The following is a 14,748-nucleotide window of genomic DNA, read 5'->3' on the forward strand; positions in this document are numbered from 1 at the left end:
AGTGAAGTGCTAAGGGCTGAGGATGAGACTGAAGAGGTGGGTCTTCAGATTACGGCAGAAGATTGGGAGTGATTCTGCAGTTCTAACTGCAATGGGGAGTTCGTTCCACAGTTTGGGAGCCAGAAGGAAGAAGAGTCTGGGACATGTGGAGTGTTGTCCCGGATGTTTTAGCGAAGGTTCTTACAGCTTCCCTATGTTAGCTGATCTGAGTTCTATACTGTAGGGTTGAATCAGGCCTTAAAGGTATGGGGGGGGCTATGACTTTGGTTGCTTTGTAGGCCAGCATCAGTGTTTTGTACTCTGAGCGGGCAGTAACTGGGAGCCATTGGAGGGAGTGAAGAAGGGGGAAAAACTTTAGCTGGTTAATCAAAACCAGACATGTCTTATTTGCTGGGGCTTAAGTGCACATGCCGGGAGGCCAGTAAGGAGCAAGTTACAGTAGTCAAGTTTTGATATGACTGTCTGAGATCTGGATAAGGAGCTGGGGCTGACTTCTGGGTGAGGAAGGGTCTGATCCTTCGAATGTTATAGAGTGTAAACCTACAGGATCGAGTGACCACTGCAATGTGTGCCTAGAATGAGAGCTGACTGTCCAGAACAACACCAAAGGTTCTTGGCCGTTTGAAAAGAAGCCACCAGGGAGCTGTCTAAACAGAGAGATCCTGCGCGGGGCAGGACTTACCTGGGAAGAAGAGAAGCTCGGTCTTGTCTGGATTGAGCTTGAGGTGGTGAGAAGACAAGACATCCACTGTGAGTGACAGGGGTGGAAAAAGAAAAACAGTTTTAGTGTTTTAACGGTTACAACCAACCAATAGTAAGGAATATAAGGATCAGATCCGCGATCCTAGATCAGTGACTATGGCTGTCACGATCATGAAATTCCACTTGACGATTAATTGTCATACAAATAATTGCGATTAACAATTTAAACAATTCGAACAATTTAAACACTAAAGTAGTGGAAATAGCCGATCTACAAGCTCACAACGTGTCGCATCGCGATGCGTCGTGAGCTTATAGATCAGCTATTTCCACTACTTTGGAAAAGTTTGAAAAGTTGAAATCTGAAATCCTCAATGAAAGTATTGTCTCTCAGTTCCTTTGAACTGAAAACTTTAGACAGCTGCTGCAAACAGTTTCCCAACAAGATGAGCTGGAGAACCCATCACTACCCCCCACATTGACCTCGGGCCTATTTCATGAAAGCAGAATTAGGGGTTAAACCTGGATTTAACACCTATCCTGGCTTAAATTAGCCAGGATTAGCGATGAATCGGTTTCATGAAAGCTAAAGATAAAGATAAAATCTGATGTCCACAGTAAGGTGGAATTTCTAAATTGTGAATCAAGTTTATAGGTTAAAGTAGGTTAACTGTCATCTGTCAAGAAACACTCCATTCACACGTTTTATAATTCATCTTACTGTGGACACAAATGCTTGAACTTTTTACTTTGAAATGTTTTGCAGTTTTTCAGATATTTAACTTTTAAAACATACATCTGAAAACTTTGGCACCTCGCTGTTCCTTCATACTTTAACTCTGCCCAGCAAAGGTTTTACAGAAAGACACCTCAACCCATTCAGTGCCATTGATGTGTCTCATGTGTTCCACCAGATGGTGCTGTTTGCAAACCAGCGATCACCATGCAGATGCCAGGGTGGAGCTCACAAAACTTGAAATGTCTTTCTGTAAAACCTCAGCTGAGCAGAGTTCTTTCAGACATAACCTTTAACTATCAGGAAACAGGGGAGGGACGCAGTCCCCCCGATGGTCCTCCGTGCGAACTGCAAACTGTCTGTAGCAGAGGCAACCAATCAAGATCCAGATAAACCGAACCCTACCACTGCACCAACGCACCTTTGGGCCCTTAACAGGTGTCTTCTAGTGCTTTTGAGTTGCTAGTAGGGTTGTTTTTATAGCGTGATGTGAGGACACTGAGGTTAGAGTGTGCACTGACACGTCTGTCTGTCTGTCGTGCATGTGTATGTTGTAAGCTGAACATACAGTACAGTACTTATTGTGTTGGGTAGGCTAGGTGTAGACTAGCCCTGGTTCAGAGCGTTAGTGAGTTAGAGGGAACTCACTAACGCTCTGAACCAGGGCTAGGTGTAGACCTGTAGTCTATATTTAGTAACCTGCTGGAAGGGAAACTGTTACTTAAACCTTCTATTCTTAGTAAAACAGATCTGAGTTGCAACTGTATTGGACTGTTTTTTTCTGTCTACACCCAATCTCTTTTCCAAAAATAGATGATCTGCAAACTCACAAGCATTTTATGAGTTTGATTTGGTTTTAGTTTTTTATAGGCATTTGCACCAGATCTTTTGTTTTGTTGTTTTAGTTTTGAACCTAGTACCTTTGGTTTATAAACCCTGACTTTATTGCTTGTGCCACACTGGCATGGAACATGCAAGCGAGAACGAAATACTTAACCCTATAGAATTTAGACGGAGAGTGGAAATGTGAAAATGTGCCTAATGGTGACCTTAATCCCCAAACCTTCTGCTTATAAACCACTGACACAGCTCCTGCACCACAGAAGAATGCGAGATTTACTTACTTACTGCCTTTTATGCCGGCTGGCATGTACAGTAGGGCAACAGCAAAGGATCTCCACTATGTCTGTTCTAGGCCTGTGTCTTTATAGAACCCCAGGTGTGAGTCTTCAGCTCTCCCTCCACTGTCCTATGCCAGGTGCTCTTGGGTCGGCCTCTTTTTACGTTTACCATCTAGTGTCCAGTGAAGGGCAGTTAGGGTGATATTGTCCTGCTCTCTATGTATTACACCCAAACCCAATCCAATTCCACCGCTTCTCATAAGGATGGTAGCCATGTTGTCCTGTTTATACAGGGCAGGCTAAGAAGATGTTGGTTGGATATGGTTTGGGGTCCGAATATTCTCAGTATTTTCCGAAGGCTTTTGGTGTGAAAGGTTTTATGCAAGATTCATGTCATATTTCAGCGTGACGATCATACAAAAGGTGGATTTGAACCAACTACCTCTGCAATCTCTTCTATAAAGTTCTATACCTTTCCACTCTACCACAGTGGTTCATAATTGATCAGTTATCTTGTGTGCTCTTCACTGAAAGAATAAAGCAGGGTACAAACTTTGAAAAAATACTCAACCTTGGTTTTGATCCAAGAACCTTCAGTATACTTTACGTGTGTATCCTTTATTAAAACTGGCTAATGGGAGGGCCGGACTCTGACATAACCGCATCACTATGACTCGGACATAACCATATATAGAGGCCGGCCAGCGGCATAAAAGGGACAAGGAATGCGAGATAAAGAGATCTCCATATGGGCATATCGTCGGATCGGCAGTGCAACTTGTGTGAGGGCCGCTTAGTGGCCCAAACTCTAGCTAGATTTGAGGCCTGAACCTATAGTAATATAATCATTTTATTGGTTCCTACAACTTCCTAGTTCCATGTTGGAGCTGGGTGCTACAGTAGTTGCACTAGTTTAACCTCTGCATGCAGATTTGTAATAGATGCTGAATGGGATGCAGGAGAGAGTTCAGTATGTCCTAATCATGCTCCACGGTGCAGTACATGTGTTGTCCAGAGTCCAAAATAAACTCTCCACAAAGGGCGTAAATTACATTGTCAGAATTAAAAACAACATTAAAAAATAATATTGTGAAATACATTAATTCAAGCCTAATCTGTATTCAAGTATAGATTGCTTAAATATATTCAATAATTCAATAATTACAATCAATGGAAAGCTGTCCTGTAAAATTCTGAGAATTTCACTTACGCACTTTATGCTCCAAGCCCTCAATATTGTGTACTGTGTATTGTGTGTACTGACTGGTTAAACTACTCTAAAGCTGCAACATAAAATGAATGATATATAATTAATATCACATAGAGTGAGTTAGAGTGGCTTTTTTTTGTGTGCATCCAATAATTCTTTATTTTCTTTCAGAATTAACTTTATAGTATAATGTAATGCCATCTTAACAGAATGCACAACATCCCCAGGGTGCATTTAACTCAGTCTGGACGTACAGTCTCAAATTTAGACGAACCTTAAAGATCTTTCTGTTTAAGCTAAGCATAGTTCAGTACAGCCAGCTAGACCTTCATCTATCTGTGTGAGAGTAGCCTACGGGTGTTAGACATGGGTAAAGCCCAGGTTGTTTTGCAAGACTGTTGGTCTGTCACACATCTCCACTCTATCGTCAACAGTTGACTTCTGTGTCCTCAGGTCCTCAGAGATGATTGGCTAGGCATCAGGTGGGTGGGTCATGAAAAAAAAAAAAAAGAAAACAAGCAGGGCATTGCCACTCCATACCTGTCTTTTCACCTCATTACGGTTCAGTTTAGGTTGGACACATTCTCTCTCCTCCTTCCTGGCCCTCTCATTTGCCTCTTCTCCAAGCAAACATGAGGATCTCCGTGGTCACAGTTGTCATGGTGACGCTGTATGTGACAGTGGTGCATGCAGATGTACAGCCCCAGAAAGATTTCAGCCTACAGAGGGTAGGACACACACACACACACACACACACACACACACACACACACACACACACACACACACACACACACACACACACACACACACACACACACACACACACACACACACGCACACACACACACACACACACGCAGAGAGAGAGAGAGAGAGAGAGCATGTATTCAGTAATACACTTACGTTTAACCATGTTTAAATAGCAATGTGAAACAGGTATGTCCAGTTACACAGTTTCACTGAGGTTTTGTACTGAATGTTGGTATCGGTTAGGGTTAGGGTTTCTGTCTACACAGTAAAATACTCAGTGTTCATTTAACACCAACAGTATAAAATGAGGGTCAATTATTACACTGTCAGAGTTAAGTGAACAGAAGATCTTACTGTAATGTGTGATATATAGACTGTGAGTGTCTTGTTTGACAGAGCTGTCATTCTTCCAGTTCCACGTTGTGCTTCTCCCCTGTCCTCCTCACTATTGACTATGTGGAAGCTGACCCCTTCTCTGAGGGAACGCTGTGTTCTGATGTGGCTGTGTGTGTGTGTGTGTGTGTGTGTGTGTGTGTGTGTGTGTGTGTGTGTGTGTGTGTGTGTGTGTGTGTGTGTGTGTGTGTGTGTGAGAGAGTGAGAGAGATAGAGAGAAAGGGAGATAGAGCTTCTTTGTGTGTTTGTGTGTTTGTGTGTTTGTGTGTTTGTGTGTATGTGCGTGCGTGCGTGCGTGCGTGCGTGCGTGACCTGGTAGCAGTTGGACAGTTGGCTTCAATAGCTAATCAATCCAAAACAAACTATTATAGGGTTTTTCTTTCTATAAAATGTGTAAAACTACTTTATTTCCTCTGGGAACTGTTCCCTCACATGATCTGCCATACTGTACGATGTGGGAGGTGATTTCTTCACCATCACTGAGTGCAGACAGAGTTGAATTGAACAGTTCTTAAAGGGAGTGTAAAACAAAACAAAAAGTGAACAGTGACAGAACATGGTTAAAATGATGTTAAACTTTGGTAGAACTTTGTGTTGTATATATAAGAGAAAATCTTATTTCAAGGGTATATATATATATGTGTGTGTGTGTGTGTGTGTGTGTGTGTGTGTGTGTGTGTGTGTGTGTGTGTGTGTGTGTGTGTGTGTGTGTGTGTGTGTGTGTGTGTGTGTGTGTGTGTGTGTGTGGTTTTTCTGGGAAAGTGAAATGGCGGTATTTCTGTCCCCTTATATAACCCCCAAAATAAATAGGTCATGCAGTAACAAATGGAAGGCCCGGATTCGTCTGTGTAGCAAAATAAAAAAATGCAATTTTGATAACTCTATGGATTGATTACTCTATGAAGAGTAATCAAAATTGCTATAGGGACAAAGCTGAGTCACAATACCACAAAAGGCCACCATTGTCCCTGTCCAAAAGTAACAAAAGCTCTCTGCCTTAATGATTACCATCCTGTTGCACTAACACCAGTCATCATGAAGTGCTTTGAGTGACTAGTGAAAACACATCACCTCCTCACTGCCTGACACACTAGACCCGCTAAGCTAAGGGGTCAATGCCATTTACCTTCACTCTCCAATCTCCATGCCATGCCACCTCTTGCTCCTGCACCAAAGGTGAACACATTGTTTAAAACAATTAAAAGAACGCTTTTTGAAAACACTTCCGTCTTCCGGTGAAAACGAATGGAATTCTGGGTAACGCAGTAATAAACAAACGGCCTGCAGTGACGGTAATGACCAGCAGAGGCTGCTAAAAATCGTTTTTTTTTTAATTTGCACAGTACAACTTTAACATTATTGTGCCCTTCAAGCTCATCACCAAGTTCAGAAATGTAGGACTCAAAAGGGTGTGCAACTAGATCATGGACTTTGGTGGTGCGGATTGGCACAAGCACCTCCTCCACTCTCTCCTCTCTTACCACTGGGGCACCCCAGGGCGCTGTGCATGCCCAATCTGACAAAGGAGATGAACATAGACTACAGGAGGCTGCAGGCAGCACACATGCCTCCATTTTCAGCAGTTCTGCAGTGGAGAGAGTGAGCAGCTTCAAGTTCCTCTGGGTTCACATCAGCAAAGAACCTGGGCTCGTGGGACAACGGCTCTTCATCCACAGACTGGCTGGTTGCATCACTGCCTGTTATGGAAGAAGAACCACTCACAAGCTTAAGGCCCTACAGAGCGTGGTCAAAGACTGAGCGGCCAGCCAGCCCGGAGGATGATCAGAGACGCCAGTCATCGCATTAATGGAGTGTTCACTCTACTACTGTCTGGCAAATGGTACCAGAGCATCGGGTTCTGATCTAGCAGGCTCAGGGACTGTTTCTTTCATGTAAGAATAAGAATCTTGAGCTCAAAACAGTTACAGGAGACTGCACATACCAGGCTATTGGTAGCACAGTCTGCGGAGCTTGTCACACCAACATTTCACTGCACATACAGTACTTGTATGAGCGAGTTACAAATCTTCTTGAATCTTACTCTCGAATCTTCAATCTCAATCTAATTAATTTGCTCTAATTTTCATGCATTTGAATGTGTGCGCGTGTGTGTTTTGTGCTGATGTCCAGTATTTGTGTGTGTCCAGTTTGCAGGGAGGTGGTTTCGCATTGGCCTGGCCTATGACTCTGCAGCATTTGCTCCCTACAGAGACAAACTGAGGATCTCCATGGGCATGATAACACCACAGGCAAACGGCAATGTTAACCTCACCATGTGGGACCTTACGTGAGTTTTTGTGTGTGTGTGTGTGTGTGTGTGTGTGTGTGTGTGTGTGTGTGTGTGTGTGTGTGTGTGTGTGTGTGTGTGTGTGTGTGTGTGGGTGTGGGTGTGTGTGCGTCATCTATGGAAGCACTGTCATGTACACAGTCAAATCTGTAGAGTACAATTCAAGGCTAATTTCACTTATTAGTCAGGGAGGGAAAGAGGCGTACCACCGATGTAGAAACACTGCGGCGCGACAGCGGAGCTAACAACACTGCAGAGCTCAAGACCCTGATACTAGACAGGAGGGTGCGGAGCCCAGTGATTCAGGAATCCTGAGTTGGTGTTAGCTAATCCGCACTCTCATATCGCATAACGCTTCTGGCTTCATTTTCTCATATACCCAGTCTTTTGTGTGCACCTCATACAATGTTTAGGTTGCTTGCTTCAATGTTGAGATATTTGATTATGATTGTCTCATTGTGAAACACGTCCCTGGCTACAATCATGACTGATTTTGACGTTTTCATGAATGTGTTGACCCTACAGGTCCACATAGCCTACCAATCTCAGACTTCTTGGTCTTTCAAGCCAGACAACTCTTCCACAACATTTACATGCTACAGTCTGTAACTCTGCCTCACAAAAGTTGTGAGAGGAAGCTGTCATCTGTTTGTGATTTACGTTGAAAAAATATATTTTAAAAATCTTAAAAATGAATTTTTGAATTTCCATTTCTGCCGAAGCAGCAAGTTGGTTAGTTTTCAACTAATGTGGTTTCCAGTAGGTCTTGTTTGCGCGACTGCAAAGGCAAAACGGAAGTGGAGGGGACATCCACTTTGCAAATTTTCAGTGCTTCCGAAGCGGACGGCTTTTGAAGGCAGAAACATTTGAAAAGTGTGTGAGCCAACAGTCTGTCTCAAGAAACTAGACTGCTCCTGACTCACTCTCTCACAAACAGCCTGCAAATTAGCCTACTCTTCTTCTGTGTATTCCAGCTTGAATCAATAGTGAACAACAATCCCACGATCAAAAACAAAATCTCATTCATCCTCAGACATTTTGAATGTTATCAACTGCAAGGCCAGGTACCCCTAAACTGCCTGGGTGTACTTCCTTCATTTGTAAAGGAATGCAACCAAACAGCACAAAATATTAACAATGAAATAACTGCTCCTCTGTGCTGCTAGCTCATCGTACAGTGGGTGGGAGGGGAGGGGTTCTTCAGGATATGGCTTCCAGCTTTCTCCTCGTCCTCCCCTCACCTCGAGATAGTCCAGATTACTTCCCACAACAGAGCTAGCCTTCTTCACCAGATTGTTGAGTTTATTGGTGTCCCTTGCGTTGGTGTTGCCCTCCCAGGCCATTGTAAATAAGAGGACACTGGCTACCACAGACTGGTAGAACATCTGCAGCATCCGGGTCACACTTTGAAGGACCTGAGCTTCCTCAGAAAGAACAGCTTTCTCGGCCCCATCCTGCAGAGGGCCTCAGAGTTTGTCGGTCCAGTTCAGCTTGTTGTTCACGTGAACACCCAGGTACATGTAGGTGTCTGTCCACCAATCTCCACCTCCTTGCTATGGACGGTGAAGGGGAAGGGGTCTCCTATTTTAACGTCTGAAGTCCACTACCAGCTCCTTGGTCTTGTTTGCGTGGAGCTGAAGGTGGTTGTTGTTACTCCACTCAACGTAGCTCTCCATCATAGCTTTATGTGTGTGTGTGTGTGTGTGTGTGTGTGTGTGTGTGTGTGTGTGTGTGTGTGTGTGTGTGTGTGTGTGTGTGTGTGTGTGTGTGTGCGGGTGTGCGTGTGCGTGTGCGTGTGCGTGTGTGTGTGTGTGTGTGTGTGTGTGTGTGTGTGTACATGCATGCATGCATGCATGCGCAAATGTGTGTGGCATGAGGGAGGGAATGCAGAGAATGCTTAGTTGTGTGCCAGTACCATGCAAAATAGCAGATCTGCAAGCTTGTACTGCAATTATACTGTTTTTCGGTGCCTGTAGCTGATATACAAGCTTGTAAATCTGCTATTTTTATCGGCGGCACTGGTGTACAGCCGAGTATAACGAGCCCTTTAGTCAGGATAAAGTAAACATTGACACTGTGTATCCTTATATGGTCTAGACCTGCAGGTTGTGTAAGCAAGCTGTACAGATATGAGAGGACCAACAAGCCTGGCCAGTTCACCTACTTAAGCACACGTAAGTCTGTTAAAAGGTTTCTGTAGTTACTGTCTGTCTGTCTGTCTGTCTGTCTGTCTGTCTGTCTGTCTGTCTGTCTGTCTGTCTGTCTGTCTGTCTGTCTGCTAATCCTGTTATCCTATATTAAAATTAGGCTGAAGCACATCCACGTGCACTTATAACATAGACACAAAATCTTGTATGTTGTGTTTTCTAAGGTTTGAAATTCTGACATGAAAGGCCCATTGTGCAATAGGCAGCCATTACTGACAAATAAGGACAATTACACTGCTGTGCCTCAAAAAAACAACTCAGCTCTCCCCTCCCCTTACAGACTTACAGCAGTGAAAGAGGGACAAACTTATTGCTCTTTTTGACTACAAGTGAACCATGCCGTATTGATCGATTCAGATAAGGTTCTCAGAACCAAATTTTGGCCCTGCTCAGAAGGTAGAAATTATTATACTTGCAAACGTTTCCAAAATAGTGAAAATGGCTTAATGCGACACATTATGAGCTTGTAGATCAGCTAGTTTTTTTAATGACGTACCTACATACCTACATACATACATACATACATACATACATACATACATACATACATACATACATACATACATACATACATACATACATACATACATACATACATACATACATACATTATGCCATTAACTACTATTACTGGTCATTTCAAGCTGAATGTTTTACGAAGTACTGGTAGACTCAGGGGTGAGGAATGACCTAGGTGATGTTTCAACACATCTGGGAGCTCAAAGTGTAGATAAGTCAAATGTTTATAACATGCTTTATAAAGGAGTTCCCTTCTTTTATACAATAACAACATGGACAGCCAGTCAGTAGCACTTTCTAAATTAAATTTTCATACAGTGCATATTATTTTCTGGCCTTGTGTTATTACATATTACACAATGCATCTTTAAATTCTCTACATTCGGTCAATAGTTTTATCCAGAAAAAACGTTCAAATTCTTACTTGAGCAACACAGATGAGCAACACAAACAACAGATCAGTACCACAGTCCCCCTTTGAATGTAAGAAACTGTCCCAATAGCTAGGTCAAAAATATATAGGCTACTGTAGGTATATAGCCTATGCAAGTCAGGTAAAACTATTTCTTGTTTCCATTTTACAATGGGCTATATAAGCAAAATAAATAGAAAAGAAATATTGAAGAGTAGAAGAGATGTCATCATTGACTGTATGAGTGACTTCCATGTACATAATTTGAGGCTCTCAGTAATACTGGAAACAGCCAGTAGAGGGCAACAGAGATAGGCCACTCCTGGGACTTGCATCATAATTGCACTCTTCCCATCTCAAAAAGCCTTTTAGACCCAGTCAGATAAGTTATTATAAGTTACTATCAAACCATTGCATGATATCAGTAAACCTGTCACAGAGGAGGCAGCTATTACCACTTTAACACAGTGTCTGTCTGGAGGCAATCTGGGAACCCATTCAGGGAAAAAAGCCCTTTGTTTTTACCTCTGGGGGCACCACCTCCTTTTTTGTGTAGAAACAGGAACTTGGTTTGGCTAGTCCCCTTTCTTAGTCCACTTCCTCCCGGGTACTTCTGTGTTTATTCCTACTAACAACAACACTACACGCAAACAGAAATATATTTTTTATTTTTCCCTTTACACCGGAGTACGGGACAAACAAAGTCCTGTACGGGACACGCCCCTTTTGGCTCATACGGGACGGTTGGCAACCCTACTTCCGGTGGTGCGACTATGTTTTCATTCCCACTAACAATATTTCTACACGGAACACTAACACCACTTCTCCCAGAGAACATGGATCGTTTTGGTTATAAGCCCACTTGTTTCTATGATGAAAGAGTAAGTTAAAATGTGAATATCTTTCCGTGGTTTTGTCTGCTCCGCAGACGCTTTTGTTAAATTAGTTTCGGTTTGTTTTTTAGTAGGGAAGGATCGACGGACACGTGAATCCCGGCCACTACATTTGATTGGGTAAAGCGCGGCCTGCTTCCTGATCTGAAGGCACGCCCATTGCGTACACGTTATGACGAACCTCCCCGACAGATTCCAACGCAGAGCAGAATCTGTTCTTGAGAGATTATAGAAAATGTCATAGACCACTTATGTCATAACATGACTGATGTCACAGACTGGTCACATGAAGTCCGAGATCCACATGGAGCCTGGTCCGAGATCCACATTGGAGCCATGCTGTTTCTTTGTGGATGCCTGAGATTTTTTCCCTTTTTTCTTTTTTTGCAAATGGTTAAAATGACACAGGTTCAAATGATACAGGTTCTTGCAAGGTTGTTAATTTTCTGAATAGATCTATCAAGTTCCCACCCATTTCCACAGATTTGTTTGATTGAACCCATTAAAACCGGGAAAGCATATGTGTCATTTTAGTTGTTGTTTTTTGAAGATCTTGAAAGTTTGACTATTGATTTAGAAGGCATTTGAAGAATCGGCCACAGGTCCTAATGGGTTAAAGGAAATGACTTCAGTCCATTAAGGTCTTCTGTTGCCCCCTCTCAGGTCATAGCATGGTGAAGGACATCACAGTAGTGGAGACAAACTACAATGAATACGCCGTGGTCCTCAAACACAAGAAGTTTGATAGAGAGTACACACAGGTGGCTCTGTATGGTGAGAGACACACACAGACCTGTACATGCACACGCGCGTGCGTGCATGCGCACACATATCACATATTTTACATATTTTCAAGATTTGAAAAATAGATGATATTTATGGGGTTAAAGTGGTTAAACTTTGTCTCTCTCTCTACATAATGCCTGTCTGTGTCTCAACAGGTCGTTCTCGTTCTCTTAGACCGGAGATCATTCAGAAGTTCAGAGACTTTGCGAGGTCCAGGGGTTTCCCACCAGAATCTATTCTCACACCACCTCACGCAGGTAAGCAGGGCGAAATACTGTACATGTGTGCTGTTACACACACACATTAATATGCACACATGCATTGATAACTATTAACATAGGGTTGATCGAATGGCCTTCCTAATTCATACTGGTTCCTCTTTTTCATTTTCTAGCAGACAACTGCCCGCCGACTGGATCTGGCCGCTAAATTGGTCTGTTTCTAGGTTTTTCAAGCTTATCTGAAAACTTGTGATTTGCTTTTTGAAATTGTCAGATATGCTCCTGCTCCACTTATAATCAACCTTTGTTTCTGTCATTCCAGCTCATTGAAAATGATGACACCTGGTGTTGAACTGCTACTCCAGCATTTCCTTCCAATTTTTCCAAGAACAACAATGTGATATATAGGGATTATTCAATTCAAACCTACACCCTATGAGCATGTTCTTGTTGGAGTATACAGACAATCATTCACAATGTTGATTATTATTGAGATCTACTTTGTTGCCATCATATTTTCAGCACATCGTGTCACATTGCCATTATTGCTGTCACATTATATGGCAAATATCTAACTCACATTATTGGCATGAATAAACAAAGAGTGTTTACATCAAACAGCGCTTGATGTTTAAGTGTTCTTAATCACAGCCAAATGCCAAAAAGTAAAAATAAATCTCACCAAATGAAAGTTAATGATCGAACTGCCATGAACAAAATGGTGTTTCCCACTGGGATTCCCTGACAGTGAGGGGAGTTGGTTGAAAACATGGCAGGTGCTGCTGGCTGCCAGCCTCACCACTATGTAGCCATTCAGTGAACCAATGACTGACTGAATGTCACTGTTTTCCACTCTGTGTTTTGTTTACTACGGGATAAACGTGACTACCTAGTCTATTAGTTCCATCCATGTTTGGCATGGCGAGTTCCTTAAGCAGCAATGTCGTTTGTGGTGACAGTTCCAATCGAGATGGCAATTTAGCTGCGCTGACATGGCAACTGACCAATCAGTGCAAGCTCATCACTCACATTTACTCTTTCCTCACCCAGGGCAAATAAAGGTAGGGGTGTGTGTGTATATATATATATATATATGTTTTATATTTATATATTTAACACATAACACTTCGGCGGTGAGCATAGTTCAAACGGTTGGCATTTCAGACAGGCAAAGGTGTCTAGTGTGGGGGTACTCACCTGGTTCTCTGCAGCGTCACAGATCAAACTTTAGCTTCCTCGCCCTCACAATAGTGTTTCCTGGCCAGCTCTGTCTGTTACTCCAAAGTATTAATATTTTCTCCTTGTGAATTGTTTTGGCAAAAGACTAACTTAATAACGACACACACTGGGGAGTACTGGGGAAGTCTGTCTGTCAGTAGCCATTTCCATACAGTCATGTGGTTGTATTTTCTCACTAAGCTGATGACCAGCTGTTTCCAATGACCTTTATTAGTCTCTTTGACTGACAGTCACAGTCAGATAACCCAGTTAACCCATATGACCCTGGTCTGATCAACCAACTTCTGCCACCTTTGTGTGGTCTTTCCTGCCACCTCACAGGCTGATTGCTTAACTGACAAAAAACACACGCTGCATGACATCTCCTTTTGGTACTGACAGCTAGAGCAAGGGAGTCCATGCCTTCCACTCTACATGCCCTGGTTCACCTGAGACGGAATACAAACAACATAAGAACTTGAGACGATGGCATCACCCTGTGGTGCTTCAGCCTCCTGTGCATCTGTCCTTGCCACTACACTCTCCACAGCACTGAACGTCTTACTTAACCTGTTACTACTGAGCTTCCAGCTCCATGAACTCCCATTCTCTCAGTTACTCAACTGTCTCTGCTGTCTAAAGCAGTGAGTTTTTTGTTTAAACTTATCTATAGGAAAACGGAACAAAGGGGGATATTTACTCACGAGTCACGACCCACAAAAATGGGTCCGCGACCCACAAATGGGTCCCGACCCACTGTTTGGGAAACAGTGGTCTAAATAAAAGGTCATAACCTTTCCTTTATGTTTCAGGCTCAACACCTTTAACGACTGTTGCTGCCATAACCTCAGCCTCCTCAGTCTCTATACAAGTGGTTCTCAAATGTTTAATTTCAAGGACTCCCATGAACTCTCAGTTACGGACCAGTAAGGCTCCATTTGGAACCCCCTCAAGGAGCCCTGAGGGTCCCTGGACCCCACTTTGAGAATCACTGCTCCATAGCGACCTGACCAATGTCGTCTGGTCGTTGCGTGTGTTAATTCACAGAAACATTTTTGCGCACTTCAGATTCAGCAGTAACCTGAGAGATGACGTCATCCTCTGTATCCGTCCAGCTTTGGTTAGCTGTTTTGGCTTTTTCTGATAAGCATTGATTAGTTCTTTGTTCAAACTCTGAAGTCCAACACAGTACACACACACACAGAGAGAGAGAGAGAGAGAGAGAGAGAGAGAGAGAGAGAGAGAGAGAGAGAGAGAGGAGATTAAGTAGACCTTTGTTCCTTTATTGTT

At 42.9% G+C, this 14,748-nt stretch overlaps 1 protein-coding gene across 2 annotated transcripts; it reads left to right on the forward strand.

Moving 5' to 3' along the window:
• Positions 1–4,315: 4,315 nt before the first annotated feature.
• ptgdsa (prostaglandin D2 synthase a) lies at positions 4,316–12,852 on the forward strand. Of its 2 annotated transcripts, none has more exons than XM_084046210.1 (7): positions 4,316–4,497; positions 7,063–7,202; positions 9,300–9,376; positions 11,897–12,007; positions 12,175–12,276; positions 12,414–12,452; positions 12,563–12,852. In XM_084046210.1, exons 1-6 carry the CDS (start codon positions 4,402–4,404, stop codon positions 12,446–12,448), a joined length of 561 nt encoding a protein of 186 aa, XP_083902336.1. In that variant the 5' UTR covers positions 4,316–4,401; the 3' UTR covers positions 12,449–12,452; positions 12,563–12,852. The 2 variants fall into 2 exon arrangements, with proteins under 2 accessions (XP_083902336.1, XP_083902337.1); XM_084046211.1 differs by having other exon boundaries at positions 12,417–12,452.
• The last annotated feature ends 1,896 nt before the right edge of the window (positions 12,853–14,748 follow it).

This window comes from Gymnoscopelus microlampas (genome assembly GCF_963454915.1).
Source record: "Gymnoscopelus microlampas genome assembly, chromosome: 21".
Classification (NCBI taxonomy): domain Eukaryota; kingdom Metazoa; phylum Chordata; class Actinopteri; order Myctophiformes; family Myctophidae; genus Gymnoscopelus; species Gymnoscopelus microlampas.

Excerpts from the sequence above, each read along its gene's own strand:
- ptgdsa (XM_084046210.1), top strand. The coding sequence starts at position 4,402 with ATGAGGATCTCCGTGGTCACAGTTGTCATGGTGACGCTGTATGTGACA. Across the intron at positions 4,498-7,062 it reads AAGATTTCAGCCTACAGAGG|TTTGCAGGGAGGTGGTTTCG; the intron begins GTAGGACACACA and ends GTGTGTGTCCAG. Across the intron at positions 9,377-11,896 it reads GTTCACCTACTTAAGCACAC|GTCATAGCATGGTGAAGGAC; the intron begins GTAAGTCTGTTA and ends GCCCCCTCTCAG.